At 35.9% G+C, this 27232-nt stretch overlaps 1 protein-coding gene across 1 annotated transcript in view; it reads left to right on the top strand.

Moving 5' to 3' along the window:
* The window catches only part of ADK (adenosine kinase), a gene marked incomplete at both ends in the record, with an annotated part of 266202 nt that overhangs the window by 165174 nt on the left and 73796 nt on the right, over positions 1-27232 (top strand). Inside the window, one exon of the mRNA XM_079535314.1 lies at positions 26041-26211. Within this exon, the coding sequence (XP_079391440.1) occupies positions 26041-26211 (171 nt within the window). The remainder of the gene's footprint in view (positions 1-26040; positions 26212-27232) is intronic.

Below are 27232 nucleotides of genomic sequence, written 5' to 3'. Positions count from 1 at the left end.
ATCATATAAAATAAAAAAGGAATTCAGTGTTCAGTGGTTTATTGACTGTCTTTTGGCATCTGAGTAAAAACTCTGGTTTCCTTAGAGAGAAAATGGAATTCATGAGGAGAAAGAAATGGTCACAGATACATGGAACTCGGACATTCATTTGTGGAAAGCAGAGAGAGATGTGCTCTATCATTTCAGAGTAAAAAGTCCAAGGATATTTGCTTTTGATTTTCTTATAAGTGGAACACAGATAAATATGTTGTCTATGAGATGCAAAAGAAAGGTTGATTTCTGTGATGAAAATATGTCAAACAATTCCTCAAAGATTTTAATGGTGCCTGGGGGGACAAAAAATGGTGGAGTTTTGGTTGCCAAAAGAAGTGTATATGCTGTGATTTCAGGCAGCTCTGCCAGGATGTAATAGAATACTGAGAGATCTTGGCTTTTTTTTTTTTTTTTTTTTTTTTTTTTTTAGGGGAGCAATGACGTTTTGGAAAATAAAGCAACTTTAGTTGATGATGTTTAAAATTATGGTAAAAAATATTTGAATTTTATTCAAAACAAACAAACAAAAAACATGACAGAAACTGCACACACAATTTAATGCTAAATTTTCTGCACTAAATTAGGTAGTGATCTTATGGAGTAAATATTTTTTTCGCACACAGACCTGACAGAGCTCTGATCATGATGATGATAATATTAATATGGGAAAAAAAAGAATTAAACTGATTTGAGACGGTCTTGGTATCTTTTAGTGGCTTTTTTAATCTCTGAAACATTGCATTTTGTAACTTGAGGAGGATTCTTTGATTGCAAAGGATGTTAAGTGGTGGGAAGCTCAATGCAGAATAGTGAAGGATGAAAAATGCACAGTGTAGAACTACTGCTTAGTATCCATAATCTCCAGTAAACAAAAGGAGCATCTGCCTGAGTAAGCAGACACATGTTCATTCTTGTATTCCAAGAAGATGCAAATTTATTATGCCAGGTTCCAATGTGTCCAAAGGTCATATGGCCATATTATATGCAAGATGAGCCTGACTAATATACCTTGTTGCTCAGATGCACTTAGTAACTCAGGCTCAGCACTGTACTAACATAATTTATGCAACTCTTTATTTTGGACTGTGATTGCAGCCAGTTGGTCCAAATCATAAACTTGCGTCTGCCTATAAAGGCTAATCAAAATACTGAATCTAAGCTAATCAATTAAACTGTGGCATGTTTGTATCCATTTCTGAAAACATACGATGCTTTCTTGCTGATTATTGCAGTCACCATTTCAGAAGGATTCATGCAAATGTGAAAGCAGAAAACTCATTGGAAAAGAAAGGAACGGGTGGTGCTAAATAATTTGTTTAAGACATGTTAAGTCTGAACACCAGATTTTTCAAAGTGAACTGATCATGCCTCCTCTCCATAAGCACTGACAAGTTGATGAAGTTTGTGGAAGTGTTAGTACAGGGGAGATGGTACTCTACAGGCCCAAAAAGCTTTGCAAATTAAATGCAGCAAAGTCAGAAGTAGTGAGCACTCAAAATTCATACCAGGGAATTGAATGATTTTAATTGGAATATATATTTTTTTTTTCAGTCATATGGTTTATTTACTTTTTAAATTATTTCCTTACTTTTTTTCCCCGTTCCATGAGTGGGAATCCATGTTGTTGAAAAAACAGTGGGATTGCCTCAGATGGACAGTGCATCGTTTTTTGTTGTCTGGAGTTGTATTGTCATCTTGTTATCTTCTCCTTAGAAATTACATAGTATTTGGTGTTTTATGAAAGACTTCAGGTACTTTATTTATTGTGTGTCCTCTTCATTAGTTAGGTATGCTATACTGAATTACAGTGAATTTGCTGTTCACGAAAAGGCCACTGTGCCCAAGGATATGTTAAAATCTTTCCTACTGTTCATAATTTCAAACTAAAATTTGTTTTAGAAGCTCAGGACTAAAAATCCATGTGACCAAATAATCTGTAGCTGACAGTGGTAGATATTAAATATTTAAGTAAGCGTTGGAAGGGAGAATCTTTTTTCTGTTAACTTTTGGCAGTTAGCTGTTTAAGGACTACATTGATTTGATTGGAATCTGAATCCAGAGCACCATGGTATTTGACTGCTTGTTAGTTGTTAGTTTGCCTGAAGAAGTTTTTCATTTGACACAATAAGATGATTTAGAACTCTCTTTATTTTTATCAGTACCGTCAGAGTTCAGCTTTTTTTTACTGTAAAGCATTTTAATACTTATCCTGAGAATCTTGGCAAAAATTGCTTGTATTCAGGAGCTACTGAACCTATAATTTGGAACAGAGTACAAAAGTAAATCATTCAGGACTTATACCAGACAAGCAGTGTTAATAAGATGACACTATTTAACTGAATCATATCCTTGAAGGCAAAAATAAATAAATTCCTTGAAATACCTTCTTTTCCTAGGTTAATTGAATTCACATTTGAAAAATCTTCTCATTTAGCTATGGCCTAATTATTTAGGCAACTAAATATATTGCTTAACCAAAGGGATAGTCAAGAAAGGCATTTCATCTTGTTAGTTGTGCAGTATCCTTTTTTTTTCTTTTAACTGCTACAAGATTCATTGCCATAATTATTTTTGTGAGAAAGACCAAATCCAGAAGACACTAATCCTCAGGAGGAGAGAGAGAGAGAGATTGAGAGAGGGGACAGTGGAATGAAAATTGGAATGAAAAAATATGGAGGCTAAATCTCTAAATTCAATGTGACCCTAGGTTTTGTTTCTGTATTGTCAAAGCACCATGGCACTGAACTCTGGATATTCCTTTTATTCTTCCTTTTTAAGTTACACCTATGCTACTTCTGACCTAGATTAGTAGTTTTATACTGTATCTCTTGATTTTGTAGTTACAGAGAAGATAAAGGCTAAATAGAGAAAGTATCATTGTGGAATAAGATTGTCAGTTATTTTTGGATAAATGAGAAAATTTATCATAATGCTTCTAAATGATAGCCCAAATTCTTTACATAGTAAAATATCTTTAGGACCCAGTATAAGCATTACATACAAAATGGTGGAATAATCTTCATGCACTTTATAATAGTTTGTTAATTTAAAGTAAATAGGGCTCTTAAGTGGAAAATGAAATTATCCGATTGCTTGGAATACCTTGATGCAGTTTTTATTACAGGTTGCATATGGCATCTGTTAGGAATTTGAGCATGAGTTGGTTGTTGAATTATTGTGTGGATTAGCTGTAGTATTTGAAGGTTCTCGACTTTAAAAGCATGTGTCTGTTTTAAATCCTACATAAATTCCTCACAGTTTTTTAGAACAGTCTGTAACTCTAACCAGGGCATTTTTAACACCACAGCTTCAAACAACAGCAGGAGCAAATCTAAAACATTGCTTTGGGTGGTTTCATAACATCATTAAAAGATTTCATTTTAATTAGATAAATTCCCCCTTTCTTTAACTTTTCAACTTTTCTCTAGTATGTTCTAAAAGGCAAAGGGTGAAAAGTCTAACTGAATTGAATTAAATATTAAAACATTAAAATTGGCATTTTATAGCTCACGAAGAAAAGATGGGAAAAAATCATGAAAAACATATTTCATGCATATTTTAGATTTTATTTTTAAGACCTTTCCAAAACTATTATGGATATTCTTAGTAAGAAATATTATAGGCTGTGTTGTCTCCCAGGACAGCTAAAGTTTCCAAAAGGAAGTTGAATCTGTAATACATCTTTCACATGTTATTTTAATAAAAAAATCAAATATCATTTGTGTTTCCACTATTAAATGGAGTCTCATTCTCTGGTTGTGTTTCCCTACATCAGCAAATACAGTTAGAGGGTATAAAGTAAACTATATTTCAAGTTACACTGATCTCACCCAAATCACATCTGTCTAAAGGATTATGTTTATGTTATACTATAAGTAATTTGAGGTTGAATATGAAAATAGCTTAACTGGTGTTTCCATGCCTGGGTCTGTGTCCAGTTGTAGGTTTGTGTTGTAGTTTTTTAAAATGTATGCGTTCATTTGCAACTTCTGATGTTGATTGAGTTCTCTCACCTCACTCAAGAGTGGAGCAAAATTATTGGTATCAAAGTACTGTGATCTACAGAAGAGTGCATGAAAGAGAAACTATGTTTACTTACATTACTGTTGCCGTTTTTCCAGTGCAACTGGTAATTTATTAAAAGTCAAGGGAACCTGTTCACTGTATTTAAGCACTGAGCTGCTCTGTAGAACGAGTAGCTCTTTCACCATTGTAGGCCATTAGTCTCAATCATGCTGAAGGAATTATAATCTTCTATAACACAACTGTAATTTGCGCTACTGCTTTCTTGTCCCTCGTATTGGCAGCAAATGGGTCAGTTACTTTGATGCTTTGTGAAACATGGTAGTGTAGGCAACATTTACCTTGTAACTTTGTCTTGTTTCGGCGACCTGGAGAACACTTGTTTAAGAGCATAAATTAGGTTCAAAACCATTTGAATGATGAAATCTGGCTTTGTTAAGAATGGCAAGGAAAACATAATTATAATCAGTTTTCCTGAAAAAACAGTTATGCTGCGTACATGGACTTTGTGTAAGGTTTGTAGGTTGAGATTAGAGGAAGAGTTTGACTTCTTACATCTGTTGTTTTACATGGGAAAACAGTAGCTCCCAACAGAGCTTTGCTTATATAAAACTTCATGCAGAATTTTGATGGTGATGTCCAGGGACCTGCCTTAATAGAGCAAAACTTATAATCAGTTGAGTATATATTAAGAAGGATTTCTTCCTTTTAATAAACAATCAGTGTCAGAAGGAAGCATTCCGTTGAAATTACATCCATGCTTTTTTCACTTCCCCACAAGAATTGTGAGTTAATCGGCGCAGTGTGTGGTTTGCGATGTACACCAAGACCTAGAAAAGTTGTGTCAGCCATTGGAAATGATGAGACTGAGGCAGGGACAGTGGAGTATAGTCAAGGGAAGTTTTTTCCTACTCAAGTCAGATTCCATCCAGCCTGTGACTTCATCTGGTCTCTGCAGGAACAGAGGCTTGGTTAGCAGAAGTAGGGGCATCATTGCAATGCATACCTGACCTAAACATCCCCAATGGCCTGTACAAACATGCTGCAGGGTTTTGTGCCTAGTGCTTAGACATAACATAAGAAAAGGAGGTTCCATTTTCAGGTAAGCTTCTCTGTTGGTTGTTCAGACTTTGGATGATAAAGGAGTTACTGGGCTGTTCCCAAAGGGGAAATAACATTTTATTCATCTTTGGTTTAGATATATTATGGCTTTCTTTGCCTGCATTGATGATATGTTCTCTTTCTCCAAAATTTTTTTTCTTGTTTCATGTATCGACTTGGTTCTTATGAACAGGGAGATACTGCATGTTGGGGACACCTAGCAGAAATACCAGTAATTCTGGTTGCAGTCTCAAGGGCTAGTTGTTCGTGCCTAGAGAATGATTTCTTTTTTCTTTTTTTTTTTTTTTTTTGCATGTAACAGGAGATTTTAAAGGATGGATTATGCTGTACTGATTGTCAAAGAAGCCTTGCTGTTTGGTTCAGTTTGCTGAAGCCTTAGTTGTCATGATTTCCTAATAGAATAGGAAAATAATATGTTGTTATTGGGGAATCCTAACTTTAAAAATGCAAATAGCAACAGCCTGGGTTTTCTAGGTCTGTCAGAGCTGACAAGAGGTCCTTTGACAGTCAAGGACTTCTATTACTACCTCTTAGTGTAAAATGAAAGTGACTTGGCTCCCTTTTGGGATTATATATTGTTCAGTTTTATATATTGATCAGTGTTTTCTAAATGCTTTTAAGGCTTTTAGACCAGGTGTTATTTGTGGAGTCAATTTCTCTGTTCCTTTGTGAGCTTGCAGAGTGCTGGAGTGCTACAGGGTGATTGACAGGACATGCTTGTGATTGTGTCATCTCGTCTTCAATGCTATACAAAGAAGTAAAAGAGAGGAAGTAGAGAAAAATGTACAGGCTTGTTAGTTTTGTATAATAATTTCTAAATCTCCTTGTTATATATAATGTATATACATAGAAACTGCTGAGGAAATTGAAGAAATTTTTCAGAAAAGTGCTTTGGAGTTTAATTCCATTTGTGTTGTTTTTTGTTCCTTTTTTTTCTTTTTTCTTTTTTTTTTTTTTAAATGGACTCTGCAGAATTGGTGAAAATCTACTAATTCTTATTTGATCCATGCTAACTGTAAAAGGTTGTTTGGTCAGTTTTGAAATTTGCACTACTTGTTATTTGTTGGGGATGTAGCCTGGCCTCTTTTGTGATTCTGAGTCTAAAAGCACTTTCTAGATGATATAATTGATGCATCATATGAGGAATTTTTAAAAGTGAAGCAATTCAGTGACTCACAACGCCACTGTGTGCTAGTTTAGGACAGGAAGTGTGTAATAACTAGGTGCAGCTGGGTCTGCAGGATGAAATTAAATAGACAGGAAATACTTAACCAAGCTGGAATTTAACCACATCCAAAATGGAACTTGATGTAAATACTCACACCTTTAATTATATGAAAAATTTTCAAAGGAATGCTTGTGGTCATATGTGACCTCAATCTTAATTTTCTTGTGTTGACGCTAAAATTCAGCTATTGATTGAAACAAATTTTACTTACCTGGTGAAAGTGATGTGGTTCCTGATTGTTTTTGAGTTATACGTTCCTTTTCTGTACAGTAATTCTTGAATGAAAAGACACGATTTCCCAGAGATTGATAAGTCAATCAGTAAGGATTATTTTTATTTTTGACTGTGTTGCAAAAGAACGCAAATCATTACACCCTCTCATCCTCCATTTCTTTTCTCGTTTTTCTGCAATTGCAGACTGCACAGTATTGTGTGAGTACACAAGAAGTACAATCACGATTAGGATTCCTCTTTTTTTCCTCTCTCTCCCTGGGGTCTTCTGCATGGCCTATCACACAAATTTAACTTTTTGGATTTTTTCTCCTATTATTGTAGTGTCTTGGAGCATTAACGACAGGTCCAAACACTATTGGGGTGCTACCCCAAAAAAAACATTTCCCATTGTAAAGAGTACATTAGGGAAAGCACAGTTAGGGAAAGAGAAATCAGATCAAAACTGTGATATTGGTCTGATTAGTCCAGAGTTTCCAATGCTGGAAGTTTTATAGTAGCCCTAGAAAAGAAGAAGCTTTTGTATGTGCTTATGGAAAGCACTTCATCTGCTTGTGGGACAGACTGGTATAGGAGCAGATAGCTACTTGTCTCAAAAGGGTTATAGAAAGTGGTGAATACTCAGAGATAATCTAGTTTAAGGTGAGTATGAAAACCTTGGAAGAGGAGACAAGTAGCTACTCTCAATGCAGTCAGGAAAGAGATTGAATGGGAAGTGATCTTATTAGATGCAGCCTGGATTTCTTCCTCGAGGCCAGCCAGAATAAAGTGATGTCTGCTGAGTATAAACGAAGTAACGAAATGTAAAGAAAATGTTATGTAGAAACTATTGGGAGAATTAAAGTCCTAAAACAAGATCTGAATTGAAAATGTGAATTGAAAGTACGGGACTTCTCTTGGGCAGAGTAAGTCAAGACTTCAACAGAGACAGAAGGGGAGAGAGAAAGGTCCTTGAACTGTCAGCTTAAATGTGTGTTTGGTAATAAGATTATCTGCAAATAGGCTGGAGCTTGAGATGTTCTCTGTGGATCCGTGTTCAGTAACGTTGTCTAAGATCCTCCAAAAGATGTTCTGAGGAGCTGTAAGAAAGTTCAGAGCCTCAGGAAAGGGAAAAGTTACAAAAGTTGAGAGAAAATGAAGATTTCAGAAATAAGAACATGGCAAATTCTTCTAGAAGTTGATTAATGAAGATTTTCTCTTGGTGAGGTACTTGTCTTTTCAGAGTTGGGAAGAGGTTTGTTTTATAGACTTTGGTTGAATAATCCTGATGATGCGACTTGCTTCAAAGATTTACTATAGCATAAGGAGGATAATTGAATTTGGGTTGGAGTTTGATGGCCATTTATGGAAAAAACAGGGTAATATCCGAAAGATAGGCAAGGAGAACTTGGAAAGAATCAAGAGCTGTTATCAGTGAATGAAAGAGCTGGATGATGTAACTACCTGTTTTTTTTATCATGCATCTCTAATCCTGGTGAATTCTAGCGTTGATTATAGAATGTGCTACTTAAAAATTAGAAATCATTACTATAAATGCTCCTCTATTGTCTTTCCTCCTATACCCATTCTTTCCTTTTCCTTGTTAAAACAGTTGGTAAACCTTTAGCTTGCTTGATGAACATTATGTCATTGGTTCATTGAGGCACATGTATCAGCACAGTTCATAAATAGAAGCAGCTGGTTTCCTCTGCACTTAAGAGAATGCACAAACACACAACTGAGATCTTCAAATCCTCTGTATGCTTTGGATACAATTCCTATCCTGAAAAGCCATGCTGTGATTTCAATTAGTGCAGATGTGCACCAAGCCACCTTATTGGCTCAGAAAAGAATTCTTTTGTTTCAACACTTGAACTGCTAGATCTGGTTAATGTTACCAAATGAAAAAAAAATAACATCACACCTATGGTATTAGTCTTATACTCCAGTATCTGAAAAAAGTCTTGCCAGAAAAAAAATATGTTATCATCTCACAGGGAAAAGCTGAATTCATACACAGGAACTGCAGGATTACTTCAACATTTTACTAGTCCCCTGTAACACCAGCAAGTCCCATAAATGCCTAATGGAAAAACAGCAGAAAATGAGATCTGCAGCAGGCCTTTAGAGATCAAATTTATGTTGCTGAACACTTTTTTCAGGTTAGGTTTAAAGGTCAAAAGAAAGTGGATAGATTAAATTTGCTGATTTTGCCAACTTTAAAGGCCCCTTTTAAAGGTTTTCTGTTTCTATGGACAGCCCCAATATGTTTTTGGATAGTTTTGAGCGAGAATTGAAATGTAGAACCTTTACTGTATTTTTTCTCATGTGAGAATGCAATCATAAAACAATGCTTAGTTATCCCAATGTGTTCTTGAGCGGCATCTAATTTAGATCATCTTGAAGTAGTTAATATTTCTTATTAATAAAGTTTTTAGTGCATATTCATTTTGCATGCGGTCTCAGACTCATCTATCATGGGGCCAGCTGTGACACCACAGTGGTAGAAACAGTCACTCCGTTTTGTTTTCACACTTGTGTTGGAATTTATCTCCCTGTTTCTCACACAATGTTTTTTTCCTTCTGTATCTCCAAGAAGAAAAGTATCTCTCAGTGAGAGTCACTATCTTTTACACGCTGTGCTCTCTTAAATGTGAGTAGAATCAAACTACATACTCCCTTGATAAGGAAGGAAGTGGAATACAAAAACTTACTGGAAAGGACAGCTACATCATCAGTCTTTGCAAATACTAGAAATGAAATAAATGATTAGGAAGATGGCTGTTGTATAATGTTTTCAGCATCATAAGTAATTTGGGCAAAATGAAGAAGTGTAATTTCTGGAACCTTCTTTTCTACAGATTGTAATAGCACACAAACAGAAGTTGAGTTAGAACTTTGGTTTCTTTACATGAAGCAATGTAGAACAAGCAGCATACTTTATACCTGTATTTCATTATGTAGCTTTATTTATATAGAGAGTTACTTAATCAGCTTCTAGAAGTATGAGTAACTCAGTATTTTTATAGTGCACGATGATTCAGTAGCATCTTAATGTCAGATCTTAATACTTCCCCATTAAAAAAAATTACTTAGCCTCCACAGCAAAATTTACTTCGCCTCCCCATAGAAAAATCTTTAATGTGTAGCAACTGTAGTTGTTCTCTCACTGCATTTGTGTATGTACCTGTAAATTATCATGCCTAAACCGATAGTCTTTAAAAAGTAAAGTAGTGTTTCTGTTTTTTAAATGTTCTAGTAGATACATTTCTACTATGTCGTGATTTTTAGACCATGAAGTTTTCGGTACAATATGTAAGAATTTTGTTAATATCAAGTTTGTCAGAGACCGTAGACAACTATGGTTTGACTTTCAGTTATGTGAGTTCTCTGTATGCTTTTTAAAATTGTCTTTGGAGTGGAGAACTTAAGTGACATCTGAAAGAACAGGTTTTCCAGTATCTTCCAGTATACTTTGAAGTTCGCTAATAGCAATTAGGGAACTTGGGGAAAGCATTTGTCTCTTATCAAGCTATAAACATTAAAGAATCTTATTCTTGCAGTACAGCTCCTCAGCAAATCTTCTGCCAGGATCTGAAGAACTAGCTGCTATGAAATCTGTGTCTTGCATGTAGTCATCCCAAGGGAGAGTTGGATATTTGAACTCTACTGCTAGTTGTGGTGCTTTTCAAACTCAGCCAAACTGGTCATAATGATTCCAGCTTCAGGGCTAGCAGAAAAAGATATTGAAATGGGAGCTCAGATATGCAAGCACTTTTAGTGAAATGCAGCTCTCTCTTATGTTCACAAACATAGAAGATTGTCTGACCAGATATGTAGCTTGCTGAACTAAATGAAGCAAAACTGGAGGCGTGGGCTTCAACTTGAGAACAACTTATCACGGAATGTGCACAAGCTCAGGGTAAATTTGAAAATTTTCATTTCAGAATGTAGCTGATGGGACAAATTTTAATAAAATTGGATACATCTGCAGTGGTATCATATATCAACCAAGAGGCAGACAAAAGAAGTAGGAATTTATTGGAGGAATCCATCTGACTTTTCTTGTGGGCAGAATTACATCTGGCATTTGTGAGGGTGTGCCATTTCCCAGATCTTCACAGTATGCTGGCAAACTATTTTAATAGGCTTGGATGTTCATTTGGGAGAGCATGATCTCTGGATAGATACGTAATTAACTGTAGTAAATCTAAGGTACAAAACTCCCCAGAACAAACTCCTTTGCCATAAGAAGAATATTCAAAAGCAAATACAAATTGGTGACAGGCATTCAGAAAAGCAAAGTATTACTATATCAAAATGCCAGACATTCAGATGTTTTATAAAAGTTTAATTTTTCAAACAGCTCCTTGTCATCTGTATCCTCTTCTCAGAACATAGGATGATTATAATGGTAATTGTAGAAAATTGCTAGTCATCAGTGCTGTTAAATATCTAAATTCTAAAATGTATCATACAGTCTTGAAGCTGTTGAATATTTTCCAAGGACTATTATTCACAGTGAGAATTCTGAAATTCCTTTGCTATGCTATTAAAATGGACAGGGTTGCAGTAGCGTACATGAGATGTAAGCAATCATTCCTGTGGAGTGTAGTTGCCAGAAAAGAAACTTCACAGGGAGACTCTGTGACTCCCACGCATCTGAATGCAATTTGAGAGGAGTAAATAGGGTCAGAATAGACCTCTAAGTCTAGCTTCAGCCATGTATGTTGATGTACTGCTATGCTGCAATCCATTCCCTGAAATCATGCCTCTGTAAAAGCTAAAGTGGCTTCACAGGTCAGGGGACTTTGTTCAAGGAGCCACATAATGTCTCCCTTTCCAGGCAAGGCCAGGACTATACTTTTTAATAACTTGTAATACTTACCTTTGTTTAATCCAAACAGTTAAGTGGCATATCCATATTCTCTTATTATTTATGTCAATTTCCAGCCAGGAAGATTAGTTGAAGTAGACTCTCATCTGGTTCTAGTTAAAACTGGAAGCAATCCTCTGTGTACTGGCAGTAGAAGATATCGACTCTGCATTGGGTTTATCCAAAGTACTTAATCAGTTGATCAAGCTAGAACACAAAAACTAACTTAAATCATCCTAAGTAAAGTCTTTCTTCTGGAGCAGTTTTGAGTCTTTCAGAGTCTAAATCAGCATTCCCATTTGCGTGCATGTAGGAAAATCAAATTCTAAACGTAAGTTCAGCAAGCATCAGAAAATAAGGAGGATCAGTTTCACTGCTAGCAGTGAATGGTGCAGATTTGCAAATGCTAAAAAAAAACCACAAAAATCTCTGCCAGGAAGAGATTATTCGCTTCTTCACAATAAATTTCTACATCATGGTGACTAATTATATTTTTTAAAAATTATCTTAAGTGTTGGTGATTTATAGGACCAATGGAGAACAGGTGTATGGGTAGGCACATTAATGAGCAAGTCTACCTTCGCAGGAGCCACTGTCCTACAATAAATACCTTTTCAACAAATGTGTCACTTGAAACCTTTTCAGAAAGTAAGTGCATGTGTACAAGGGCTATTTTCACTTGAGTGACAGATCAGAAGAAATACATCTTTAGCTTAACTGGTGGCCTTTCGGGTATGGAAACGATAAAAAAATGATCTGTTTATGGATCCTGGTTAAGCTATTGTTTAGGACAAGTAATGTTCTTTAAAACAGTGATTTCCAGTTACACTTTTTTCTTTTTTGCATAAATTTCATGAAAAAAAATTTCTCTATCACAGAAAGATAGAGAATGAAAGAGGAGTAAAAGGCAGTTTGCACTTTAAATTAATATATCTGAAGTGAACAAAGCCATCCATTGTGTTGCTTTTGTGTGACTGTTGTTAGATATTAATTTGATAAGGACAGACTATGTTAAAATGGGAACTGAAAAAAATGTTGAGCCTTTTTTTCCTGACTGCTTTGTCATACATTATAATGTTTATTGTTGAGATTAAGTACTCTCTATTCAAGCAGTAACAAGTTTCGCAGTGGAACAAAACTAAGCAGCACTAACAAAATTCATTTTGAACAAAAAGAATGAACAGTAAGATATGAAAACTATTGATTATGTTGTCTGTAGTGACATACAAACAAAGTGATAACTGTTCACATCTGTAAAAATTGAAGAATGGCAATGTCAAATTGTGCAAAGATTAACATAAGAATCTGACGTCTTTGGTGAAAATTTATAATTACATTTGACATTTTGGTAGAGATTCGAATGAGGGTGTCAAGTAATTTTTTTGTTGTTGTTCATGTCGTTACCAACTGCTTAACCCTTTGATTAGCAACAATTATTACAATGGATAAATTAGGCTACTTAAGATAGAAATATGTTTTCTTGTGATTTATAGGAATATTCAAACATCTGTTTTAGAAGGCAGCTTCTTACTGTTAATTCCGCTCTGAAGATGATGTTCTATGTAGCATCATATGGATATCACTCTCGAGGGAAAGTTTTGTGACAAGAACTGATCTGTGTCTCTCCTGCTCTCAAAAAAAAAAATGTGGAAGGTATCAGAAAGTTGAAGAGATGTGAATTTATTAGAGAGATGTGAATTTATTTATTCATGGCTTTTGAACTCTGGGTTGAAGGTACCACTGTTACTTTCTCTTCTTGCTTTGTGGAAGTGTTTGGTACCACTGTGCCTAGTGCTTGGTTTCTTACTAGGTTGCTGACGGGGTCAAGCCATAAATGTTGATGAGGAAGAACTGCATGGAAAAGAATAAAAAGAAAATCCTTGCTTTCTGTAGTTAAATGTCCTGAAGTGAAAGGAAGCTCCAGGATTTCCTGTAAATGAGGGAACATAATGATAGAGATACATAAAAATATATCCAAAATTTGAGACAAGGGCTTTCCACATTAGCTTTGAGAAGTGCATATTGTATTTTATTTTGATGTGGACTAATAATATTTACTCTCTAAAATGAGGTTATTTATGATACAACTCAAAAATGCTCTAGTTTGGATGTTTAAAAATTAGAAATATTGTTTATATAGCATAAGGAATGAATTTAAAGTTCCAGAGTTGAGGAGGTGATTTTGAAAGATCCCAACTTCCTTTTCTTATAAAAGTACTAAAACATGAGCTTACATGCTGATTTGAAAAGGAGTACTTTTTCATTTATCATTGTGTCCCATGCGTGAGTTAAAGATTCACTGATATTCTAATCTAGAATATCATGTTTATAGCATATAAGTTAGCACGCAAGTTAACACGACTGTTAAATACATCGCAATAACTTTATTGTGTGTTTTTCTTATTCCCACTTATTTTTAAGGACAAAAATTGTGTGAGCTGAGATTCAAGGTAAGAAAGCAAAGAGCATTTTTCATAATTAATATTGTAGAAGCAAAGCTCATTCCTGTCCAAAGGAGTCTATCTTTGAGGCTGTAGGCATTATTAAGATCCCACTGGCTTCATAATTTGGAATTCTGGGAAGTCCTTTGTGGAGTCGAAGAGCCATGGGAGTACTTTATCTCCAAGCTGTTAATCTACTCAGAGAATCACAGAATTGTAGGGGCTGGAAGGGAACTCTGGAGATCACCTACTCTAGTCTCCCTATTAAAGCAGTTCCCCACAGCGGGTCACACATGTTGGCATCCAGATGGATCTTGAATCTCTCCAGAGAAGGAGACTCCATAACCCCTCTGGGCAGCCTGCTGCAGTGCTCTGTCACTCTGACAGTAGAGAAGTTCTTCCTTCTGTTAGTATGGAACTTCCTGTGTTCCAGTTTGTGTTGCCCCTTGTTCTATCACTGTATACACCACTGAAAAGAATCTGGCCCCGTCAACTTCGCTTCTACACTTCAGATGTTTATACACCTTGATGAAATTCCCTCTCAGCCTTCTGTTGCCTGGGCTGAACAGTACCGGATCTCTTAGCCTTTCCTCATAAGGGAAGTGCTCCAGGCCCTTTATTGTGTCCATTTGTTGGACTCTATCTAGAAGCTGGACTCCAGATGTGGCCTCACTGGGGCAGAGAAGATGGGGGAGGGTCACCTCCCTTAGATATTCTAATATTTGACTCTCCACAATGAAAATTCTTTTTCTGTGTGAAATATCTTCAAATGTTGCAAAACTCACATTGGTGTTAGAAACTATTTGAATCAAGTAATTTCAAATGCAATTTTTCAAGAATATGTTAACTCCTGTAAATCTCTTAATTTCTTCCCACACACTTCAATGTTTAAAGAGTGAGCAAACTGAATTAAAACAGACAAATTATTGTTAGGACTAACAAACAGAGGAGTCATTGGTTCAAGGGGTTATGCTGATATTCCAAAACCAAAATTGCCATGATGCCCTTGAATGCATCCTTGCTTCCATAAAATAACAGTTTTGGAAGCCTAAGTAAATTTTTAAAAATCATCAATTACCAGCAATTTTCTGAGTTGTTATTTGTTTTCTGGTGTGTGGTATTTAATCTGTGAATTGATTTGGAACTATAAATTCTAATTTATGTGACAGTTTATGAAATCCATTTGTCTGTCATATGTTAAGTGGAAAATACTGCCCACATGTTTCTATGGTTGCAGAAAAAAAAAAGATATAATACAGAGTATTTTTAAACTCAGCAGCATGTGTTCCTACTGTCAGAAGTTTGCAGTATGATGTCTGTATGTACATTTGTGATGTGTGTGTGTGATATGTACATCTTGTTCAGTGTTTGAAGAATTCTGTTTTTCCAGATGCATTTGTGTTTTCAGTTGAGTATCTGTGACTTGTAACTGTTCCTATCAGAAGCTGTAGTATACAACCATTTAGTACCTAATTATGATGACTGAAAAGCTGCATGGATTTATTACATTTCTAAGGTGGCTATATTGGTATAGGCCACATATATTCTTGGAGAGCAAACTGGTGTTTACTTTCTGGGTTTCCGAGGTATCCTGGTCTCAAAATTATTTTATTTGAAAACTCGGAGATGTTTTGCATCAGGAAAGGTTGGTTCTCTGCCATCGTTTGACCACATAGCTTGATCTTTTACGGATCGAAAATTGTTTCTAGAACTATTATACAAATTAAATGGGAAAAAAAAATCTTCAGTACATTTCCTGTATTTGTAGTCTGATTTTCTGTGAAAGAGGCCAAAGAAAGTGACAAGAGCGCAGTCATTTTCAAGGAGAAAAGTAGAGAAAACACTCAAGAGAAAATGAAAACTTACTCAGAATATTCAAGTATCTTGAACAGTACTGTGAATTGAAGCCCCTACTGAAACACACTTCTCCCGCAATAACACAACATTACAAAAAAGTGCCTTAGCAGAAGAATTACCCCAGGTTATGAGGTCTGGGAGTAGAAGACTAGCACTGCTCTCTGAGGCTGCAGTACCAGTCCCACTGGTTTCTGAGGTGTGAAACCATGTGTACTCATGGTTTCATCAGAAACAGAAATTTAATGTAGTTGTTATTTGGCTCTGAAAAGCTAAGAATTAGGGATATTCCTCCCACCTTTGAAGAAAGTACTCATTCAGACACTAATAATTAATGCTAAGCACTTGCATAGTTCTTTATGCTCAAAGTGATCTGTAGACTATTATTACCCAAATTAAGTGAAAATACCTTTGTTTAGGGTTTAGCAACTGTCCACATTTCATATTTCATAATAATTATTTGAATTAACCTAGGTCATGACCTTCATTTATTTGCGTGTTCAGAAACAAAGCCATGCGGCGGTGTTTGCATAATGAAAATTAAAAGCCCAAGCAATAACATTAATGTTCTTTTAAATAATTAATTTTAATGTGCGGAAGTGTGAGCAATAAATGTTTTATTATAAATCCTGATGTGGTAATTAATCCAAGTGATTAGGACCTAATTGTGTGTTCGTAGAAAATATTATATTTGCAATCAAAGTAGGTTTTTTGGAATCCTGACGCTGAGGTGAGACATGAGAAAGAAGTGATAATTAAAAGGAAACTTTTATGCATTTATTTTTAAAATTGCTGCGTCAGAAATTAAAGGAAGTGCATCCTTTATTATTTGAATAATTGTTTTTTCAGTTCTTAAGAACATTTTGTTTTACTATATGCTTAATTTTTTGCCATATGATTGCTTATACATCTAATTAAATTCATCATAAAGGTACACGGGCTGTTAAAATCAGCTAGCCAAATACCTTTGGGTGCCAAAGGGTATTAGTTTTATTAATTGTTTACACCTGCAGCCCTATTGTGCCATAAAACATATTATTTTCATGGAGAGTTAGTCTCCTTATAAGAGACAGTAGTTCTCTAGTGGTGGTGGCTGGGGTAGCCACATCGCACACAAAATGAATTCAGATCTGCCCCAGAGCATTAGAGCCATTCTGTGTTTTCACAGATAGAGTTCATGGAGTTTGGAACATCAGCTGTATTCTTTGTCATTGTTTTCCCCAGCAAAATTGTTTTATAACTGCATTATATACATCTGTGGTTCGGTATGGAGTTCTGCTTTGCCAGTTGTGAGGCTGCTTTGTTTAAACAGACTCACTTAGCAGATGACATAGCCTTGCAGTAGTGCAGTAAGCTTCTGAAATCTTTTGTTACCTCTTGATCATTTCTTTTTTCCCTTCTTCCTCCCAACTGTGCAACAGTATCAGTGTAGTCTTTCTGATGATATGATCTTTATTAGTGAAATAATATGCTCTTTCTTTGGGGCTCTTGAAATATGTTCTAACGATAATGGTAATGACTTTGATTAATATTTAATCCCCATGCTGCTATGTTCTTATAATTTACAAGATCTCAAAGGTAGCTGGGGGGAGGGAAGAAAGGTTTCAGCCTAAGTGTTTCAGTATGAGAGTGCTTAGGGAAAAACACGCCTATGTTTTTTTTACATCTTGTATCTGTTTTCTAACCTGATTTTGGGTAAAACCTTTCATAGCACAGCCGTGTTGTTGACAGGGAAATTCATAAGGTATAGAAGTCATGCTGGCAATGGCTTATTTTTCATGGCATTTGACTCGTTGCTGTATTTGTTTATATTGCATAACAGTCGTCATTCCTCTGAATCATCTGGGAATGCGAATGCAGAGGGCACAGACACAGCAGTGTGTGCTGGTGTGGAGCGGGAAGTGGCTGAGGGGTTCTTTCCTCTTCGTGTTAGCAGGGGAGCTAGGATTTATAAATACAGCAGAGCAAGCCCAAATGAGTTTCCCCCTCCACTCCAAGAGTCACAGTATTGGTGTGCAGTCTCACAGAACCAAAATGTCTCTTGCATATATGCAGAAATATTTTTATGGTTTTCAGAGCATGGAAAATTATGGACAAAATTCTGAGGGAAGCAGTAGTAATGCACCACGTTGGAATGTTCTCCACAGGACTTTTTGCATTTTAACAGGACCCTTAAATACCCAGTCAGCTGATAGCGATTATCTGCTGCTGCAGTCGTGTTTGGTCATTGCTTCAGTCTGACAGTTTTACCTGTTCTTATATAAACCATTGTGTTGCTATAAGCATGTTTAATTTAAAAGATATTTTTTCTCTTCCTGTTCAAGATTATTTGAATAAGAATATGTTTGTTTACAGAGCTCTCAAACTGAGGATTGAATGTCTAGAGAATTAGGAACTCTATGTATTTGTAGTTACGTAGATTCTCTCAATTTACTAATATACTGTAAATATTATGTACACAGCAAACTTGAATGAATTCAACATATGGTTAATGTTTACATAATTAATGAGATGCCAAATTATATTAATATGACAAGCCATACACATAAAAGCACATGATGCAGAGTTACCAGGAGCTGAAATTTGCCACACCTTTTCTTTACTTCCTGAAATGCCTGTTTGCCAGGATAGGGACTCTGATTCCAGAATTGTTCACTGAGTTGTGGAAATTGGGATTGAAAAATTAATTACTTTTTTGTAACAAACGGCATAAATAATGTGTCAATGTTAAGATTTGTTATTTTTTCGTTAAACAATAATTAGTATGTTTGATCCTAATTTTTAGTCTAAACAGAACATTACCATTTTGTTTATAGATGAATTAAGCATAGCTAGTCTTAATGCACAGTTCTTTTAGAAGGAGGAAAGGTGAAAGGAACAATTCCTTTCATTAGTCAACAGTTAACAAATATTTGGCAACATGGTGTTTTCGCAGTGAGGGTTCAATTGTTTTTCAATGAAGAAAAAGTGCAGCAAAGTGTTTTGAGAATACTGGGAGAAAAGAAGAAAAGTGGCTTATTCTTGATCATAGCTTGTTTGATTTGCAGCTTATATTTTATTGATGTTAATACCCTGTACTTTATAATACCTTTCAACATAGAATTTCAATCATTTCAGTAATGTTAAGTAATTAAACCTCCCGCTGGTTCTGCCAATGGAGGTGTATTTATCATTATACCTATTTTGTAAGAGGGTAAACAAAGACAAAAAAGGTTGAGTTACTGAAAAGAATAATCCAGACTCCTGTTTGTCAGACGATGTTTCATTAATGGCTCCCCCTAAAATATGCTAGAAATTAAGCATGTATAACAACACATGTCACTCCCTGAGCTTAATAAACTCACATAAAACTGTGCTGTAATGTGGAGAGAATATAGAGACTTTTTGCTTCCTCACAGAGAGGCAGACTTCAGGGAGCTGTATCTAACCATCATTTGAAGGTGCTAATTCATCTTTCTAAAATGAGTTCAAGTAACTTCACGGTTTCCAGGGAAATGTCAGAATTTTTTATTTGGGACAACATTGTCCTACACCAAAGCTAGGTATATTACTGCTCTCTCATGCATGCATGTATCTACACCGTGATATTTAGGTTCTCATCCATGCGTTCTGCAAGTACTCTTCTCATGGTAAAGTCACACAATTATTTTATTCTAAGTTTGGCTTGGGAGAACTTTCTAGAGAATGATTTAACTGATAGTAATCAGAATGGAAAAATATTTCAAAATTGTTTGAAATTTAAAAGAAACTGCTGGTGTAAATGTAAGATAATTATTTTCTTTAATATGCAGTGCCAAATATTGGAGTTTTTCTGCTACTGTTGTAATCTGATAGCTAATAATATGGCTGCAAGCAGAGTTCGCTTCAGCAACAAAGAAGCTGTTCAATTCTGAAAGCAATCCTCTCCTTCTGACACGTTGGCACCATCATAGAGGGAAATGTCACGGTCAATATAAGCACATTTACTGACAGTTGGGTTTTTTCCTATTTTACTGAAAACTGTTTGAAACTTGGCTTTTATCAAAAACAGAAACTTTGACCACTCCAAATGATAAAACAATAGTTTACAGCTTAGTCATTTTCCAGTTATAAAGCAATATTTCAATGAAAATAAACAATGCATACAGGAACAAGGCAAAACAATTACTCAGAGAAATTGTTGCATTCTTGCCATCCGAGCTTTCTGATTTCCAAGAACCATCTCCAGTACAAACTAGACAAAAAGCAGTGGGTTTTGTTTCATTGAGTAACTACTTGCTGACCAAGATAAAATACAATTTGAAAATGTAATCAGTACCATGCAGATACGTACTAAATTCCTAAGCAACCTATTACATGAAAAAGAGATACATAGATGAAAATAACTGCTATATATTTAACTAATTTACAGACTGAACATTACCCAGCTTATATGGAGGTTTTGTCTTTCTTAGAGGAAGTAAAAAATTACTTCCTCTTCCTAATTAAAGCACAAGCACCTTTATTAGGAAAATGTGTGGTGTTTGTTTGATTTGTGTGGGTGTTTTATTATTACTGGAGTTTCTGGAGTTTTTTATAATCAGGAATATTTTAGTATCTGTATCATTTGATACTGTTCCGTCATATCTCAGGAAGAAAAGGAATGATTTCAGGCAGTTGCATGTTTAAATGCTCAAAAATCAGAGCAAAGGAGTTAGTAAGCCAGGTGATTTGAGAGTGTTGTGGCCAGATACGTCAGTGTTAAAGATGCAGTTTTATGTATTGTTCTCTACTCATTTAAACTCATGGAAATACTATGGATATGAATACTGTGAATATAAATACTATGAATACTATGAAGATGTTTAGGTCTTTAGTTTCCTATTCTGAAGGAAGGGTCTCATTCTCCTGTCTCACTGTGGGTAAGACATGGACTGCACCCAGTCTGGGCTCCATGCAGCTCAGAGTTCAGAAGGCTGAGTCTTTTGGTGTCCTCTGGTTGTAAGGGCACATGGAAACCTTGTGTAAGCCATTCTGTCTGGAGCAGTTACCCCAAGGTTCATTCCCCATCCCAAGAACTGACGTGTGTTTCATCTTCGCTCCTTCCATGCCCTGATGGTTCTGCTGTTCACCAGCAGACAGAGCTGGTGGCAGAGCAGAGGAAAAATCTCTTACGTACAAGTGTGTGCCTTCAAGTTCTCCTTGTGTACAGAATATGTGAAACTTAGCCAGCTCCAAAGCTCTGACATGGTTATGTCTTCAGTTTAGCAGACCACACTCTTCTGGCATGTGAGCAGTCTCACTGATTTTACTGGAAGTTAGCTTGAAGCTAGATGGCTTCTGCAGGGCTTTACTGAATCATGGTATTTATCAGGACTGTCACTGCAGAACTGTCAAAATATCACTGCCTGAAAAATTCTTCTCTTTAAATGGACGAGCGTGTGATGTCATCATAACTGCATTTTTATGTAAGTCCGTGTCATGAAATAATTTTGGATTAAATGATGTGTTCTTTTCACGTTGACAGAAAATAATTCACTCTTAATGGCAACAGACTGTTGTATATATATCTGAAAGTTAAATATTTTGATTCACACTTAGGATTTATTAATTTTACATTGTTACCAAATGGTATTTCAAAATACCAGATCAGAATACCATGGTTCAAAGTCTAGTCACTCATAAAGTCATTTTCTTGTAAACTGTTCTGAAAATGGGGATGGCAAGGAGACAGATAGAACTACAAAGAACAGAGGGCAAATGGAAGCATTTTAGTGTGTGGTAGGTTTGAGAGCAATCTCATTTTTTATTATCTCTATTTGAACTTTTGCAAATGTTGTTTCTGTGGTGTTAATAATAAATCCAGAAATGCAAAGCTGTTTGTTATCATCTCAGTCTGGATTTGTCTAAACATAAAGAAACTTAAAGAAATAACTCACTGATTTAAAGAAAGAATTGATCCTCAGTGTGCAAATATTACGTGTACCTAATCCAGATGAATGCAGTGCAAGCGTGTTTTTTTCATGTGAACAAATGATGGCAAGACTGCTCTGTTTGGACAGAACGTATTATTCAGAAATACTTTCACCAGAGCCAGGGTAGTACTGGCTTCATGAATACTTCAACACTCTGATTCTGTGCTGCCAATACTTCTGACACCCTTCAGTTCCTGCACTCATGCCTGCTATTGCTAGTGCTACATGAGCACAGTGTAGGTCTGAAGAAACAGTTAGGTTTGCGTGTGATAAAAATGAGAGAGACGCAAGGATGTTGCCTGTGTAAACTCACCAAATTCTTTAAACAATTCTATTAACTGGAAAAAACCCACTTGATCGTAAAGAACTGTCCCATACTCAAAGTATCTGGGCGTATTTTAAAAGGTGCATCAAAGAATTGCAGAATATTGCAAAAGCGTGATAATTGCATATTCTCTCTTGACTTTGTCTTCTGCTGTCATGCACATCTTAATGCTGCATTTTAAAATCTTTTTAAGTTATAAACAAGCTATTCTATCTCCCATGGCCACGTGTCTGCAGCTCACAGATGTGTTTTTCTTATTTTTTCCTTTTTGCTTCTCACAAAGAAAACATTTCTCTCCACCAAAGAACTGTATTTAAACAGAAGTTCTGCTTACAGTGGAGGACAAAAAGTATATTTGTGTTTTGTGTTTGTATAGATACAGACATGCATATAAATAATTCAGTATATCACCTTATTTTCCTGCTATGTATATTAGTTCAGCTTTGCTTTCTTACTTGTGGTACTGTGGTACCTTCCTCCTGCCACAGAAAAAAGGTTGGTTGCCTTTTGAGAATCAGAAAATAGTGGCACATCATGAACCAGCAGCATCTGGTGTACTCAGCCTCAGTCAGCACTTGCGAAAGGAACACGGTGCTGCAAGTATGTCTTTAATGTTTAATAGGTTTTTGTAGTACAATAGTGCTCCCTTTTACTTTCTTTTGACTGCGCTAATTATCGTATGTCTTTGTATGTACTGCATTCCTTTGCAAACATAAACTCATGCATGAGGATTTCATTTCTACCATGAATCTAACTGAGAATTTCATAGCTACCATGACTATTGGAATTTGTTTGTTAGCCATGTGACTCATCTTTTGCTTGCAAACATTTTTGTCGTAACTGTTTCAAAACAGTTTTTGAGGTAAAAAGATTCCCAAAATCTCAGAATACTCTCAGAAGTAGATTGTATAAATGGATACAGTGTGGTTTTTGAGCATCCTCTTAATCTACTTGTCAGTGGGAATAGAACTTCTGACTAGTGCAATACTAAGTCATCTACTGTATTGGTCTTTATCATGTATTTTGGGAGACTTGGAACTACCAGTAAAGAATCCATAAATGTTACTGCGAGATGAGAGCACATGTACTGCCCAACATTTTATCCCAAGGAAATCTCCAAATTGATACTGCTACTGGAAAAACAAAACAGAACTGCACTAACACCAAAAATAAACAACAAAAGAGGAGCTTAAGAAATTAAGCAAAGATATAAATCACTATTGGTTCCCAGCCAATATTCCTCCACCTTATAAACTGTCCTTATTTGACATTTGAAAACTTCACCATTCTGTCTCAGAAACAATACCTACACACAGTTACTTCCACATCCGAAGCTGATGCTGGCTAGCACTTAATTGCTAGAGTAGGTGGGAGCAGCTGACTGACATGCTCCTTTAGATGCCTCTCACTGGCAAAAAGCAGCGGCAGCTGCAAGAGTATGAGGGCTGTGCTACTAAAAATTATATGAAGTGATTTTTCTTTGTTTCTTTGTGAATCTCAGATAAGAAACTGTTTATTTTGGAGGAGTTCGTTCCTGTTCAAAACTGCAGCATGCTGCACAACTGTTGTGTGGCTGATCTTGCTGAGGTCCAGTGACAGTAGTGGCCATAGCTGCAATTGGCATTCCCCTGAAAATAATCATGCTCCATTTAAATATTTATAGGTGATGAGAGGAGTATCTAATTAGCTTTTTTTAAACCCAGATCAGTTCAGATTTTATACATTTCCTTCTTACTTCATGAATTCCACCGTGTGAATTATTCTGCAACAGTTTATTTTCTTTTATTGCTGCAACTTTTATTTGCAAAGAACTGTCATACTTGGCAAAGTTGTAACAAGAGTTCTCACACATAATTCTTAATTTCTACATATTTTAATATTGGATAATACTTAAAAATATAAAAGAAAAATCTCTTGGAAGAATGAAATTAAATGGCAGAATTGAGCTATAGGAAACTCAGAAGACCGACCTGTAGCTTTTAAAGAGTTCTATCACTTAGCTTTGCTGGGTCTGAAAAGCAAGCTCTGCTATCAGCATTTCAGTACTTTTATGTTGCCTTTCCAAAGGAAAAAAGAGTTGGATGCAGGCCTCAGTTATATCTCATGGGGATAGTGTTCTGTACCTTAAATTACAATCAGATGTATTTTAGTTCAGACGCAGTTTTCATCTGAAAATTGGTAAGAAGCCTAATTATTTGACCAGGTTACTATTTACACAGACCACTGTATAGCAGTCTGTGTTTTATCCACAGCTGGCAACATGTGAACCTTGAAAGGTTTTGTTTTGTGTTTGGAACAGTTTTTAAAAAATCTGACTCTGTTCATTAAATGAAAAAATAAAAGATGGTAGAGATTGCTATGGAGACAAGATGTTATATAAACTGTTCATTTTAACTCTTCAGAATGTAAAAATAGCAAAGAAGCTTGGATGTTCACAGGCTTCCAGTCTGTAAGTACTGAGTAATTCCACAAGAAGCAAAGCATTCTTATGCCCTTTGGACTTCTATTGTCATGTAGCGAGTCATGTCCACATTTTGAAAGCAGTCATGCATTTCCTAGACTGGAGAGCATGGAGCAGGGAAAAAGAAATAGAAGACTTTCTAAGTAGTCTTTAATCTATAGACTTCTCATTATATTATTCTTCCAGCAAGTACTAAGATGATCTGTTAGTTGAAGTACACAGGAAAAAAACATGTATATTCTGTAATTCAAATATAGAATAATATGTATAAAAAATGGAAAATAAGATTGTTTCACTGTTGAACCTTTTAGCATTTTATAGTGACAGTGTTACAGATAGAACTGAGATAGGGTTTATTTATCTGACAACCTCCTCCACCCAGTGTTGTTGTTTTTTTTTTCTGTGCCTCAGACATTATCTCTGGCCTTGAAAACTGCTATTATTCACTGAACTTTGAAAACAGTTCACAGAATCACAGAACCATAGGAGTTGGAAGGGACCTCTGGAGATCTAGTCCAACCCTCCTGCTAGAGCAGGTTCGCTACCATAGGTTACAAGTAGGATAGAGAATGGTTTCCTTCCATGTGAAACCAAGTTATTTCCAGATATCAAGTTACAGTAAGTATAATATTCCCACCTTCTTCTCTTAGTATAAATACTGCAGGCAGATGGATGTGAAAGCTGTCTAATCACAAAAAATAATGAATTTAGCTATTGTCTACAGCACATAGTGTTTAGAATGGAAACTAATGGTAGGGCAAAGGAATTCAAACACCACAGGCTTCAAATATTACTATTAAAGAATGAAGGTCAGTTCTTTTACAGAAATAGATAAACTACACCGTGCCATTTTTAAGAGACTGAGCATAGTATTGTAGCTGAATGTCCCACTGAGACTGTGGAGTCCACCTCAGTGTGGACTGGGGGTAGAAGCTGCAGGTCGGCTCAGTGCTGAGAGCATCCTGGCTTCCCTTCCTGCAAAAGCCTGGATCCCTTTATGGAGGTTGTAGACAAATGAAAAATACCAGGCAGGAATGTGAAAGTCCATAGATTTCTCCTGTAGAACAATCATACTCAGAGTATTTACTAAAAACAAGGTAGTAGTCTTTCAGGCAAAGGATTTAATTACTCTCTTAGCTGTGCATAAGCCATCTTGTTGGACTCTGGAATTAAGCAGTGCAGTCTGATTAACTCTTGTTCCAAAGAGGGCCATTTAAAATTATAATATTGTACCTTTTAAAATACAAATTCTAGTCTTGACTGCCATGGGAAATTGTACTACATAGAAGGCAGAGGTAGTGGTGGATTATGTTTAACTTGGAAATGTTTTTCTTTCTTAGCATATGCAGCTTCTTTGTGACCTCCCTAATACATTAATGTAAAGGCAATATTTTTATCTATAGTTGTGTGGTTTTATTTATAGGCTGTGTGTGGCAGAAAGGTAGGATTGTGGTGGCATTCTAGAAACAGCATACTTACTTTGCTTCCTAATTTGAAGTAAATAAAAATCTTTGTTTTGTTTGGATGTTTGCAGGGATTCTTCCTGACAGTGTCACCAGAAGCAGTATTAAAAGTTGCTACTCAGGCTTCTGCAAACAACAAGATCTTCAGCTTGAATCTTTCTGCACCGTTTATTAGCCAGTTCTACAAAGAGCCTATGATGAAAGTCATGCCTTATGTGGACGTCCTTTTTGGAAATGAGACGGTGAGTCTTACAAAGATATTTGTCTCTTGCACATACGTGTTTGTGTCTATCAGCCCGCTTTCCAGTCCTCCATCGTACAGAAAGACAGTGACCATCTTAGATAACACTGGAGAATTAAATCCATAATCACAGGATTGTGAAATGTCAGTTGATGCCAAATATGTAATTTGACCTGTCAGATTTGCAACTTGCTTGTTTTAGTCTGGAGACATGTGAGGAAATTACTCTAGATTAAAAAAGGAAATCTCCAACGTATTAGCTGCTTCCTAATAAATGCCCATATACATGATGCACCAGCCCTGCAGTTACATTTTTGTGGGGAAAAAGCATATGAAGGGCCATCGTGGAAGTGCTGCTACTCATTTTCGTACTCGTATGCCTTTTCTTGATAACATTTCTGTGTTGAAGTAGACACTTTGGAGAGCAGTTGTAAGAGAAAGCTAAAAACCAGTCAGTTGGTTTAGAAGTCTTTCACCAATTTTTGTCATGAATAGACTGGTAGTCTGTCTAAGGAAGGATTATTTTCACTATACAGCATTGGAGAAACATTTTGCATGAAGTCTTGCCTGAAAGTCCATGGTAATAGGCAAACTGAATTCCAATTTCACTCATTGTAGTGATATCATTTTAATTTTTTTTCTGTTTCAGAAAGTGCTCTTAAATGTTAGTTTTCTTGGCACAACATGGTTTAATAGATAAATGTATCTTGGAAAGTGTGGCATACCTAATTGAAGTGTTGGCTTGTCAAAGATAACTATGTTCGTACTGGAAAATTATGGAGAAGTGACTTATTCCTGTCAGTGATTATTCCTGGTTGTGACTCAGGGAGTTACACCAAAACAAATCAATTTTTCTACTATTGCTGTCTACAGATCAGGGCCTAACACTGTTACAGATACAATACTTGAAGAAGTATTTTTAAAAAGAAGGCAATTGTAATGTTTTTAAAGTAGGATAGGAAATTTTTCTTAAACTGTAGCTAGCAAAGCAAGCAGTATTTTCTTGATAATTTGCTGTTTTT

This window comes from Tetrao urogallus, assembly GCF_951394365.1.
Source record: "Tetrao urogallus genome assembly, chromosome: 5".
In the NCBI taxonomy this organism is placed as follows: domain Eukaryota; kingdom Metazoa; phylum Chordata; class Aves; order Galliformes; family Phasianidae; genus Tetrao; species Tetrao urogallus.
The sequence above is the reverse complement of the archived record's forward strand: the minus strand, read 5'-3'. Positions and strand labels throughout refer to the sequence as shown.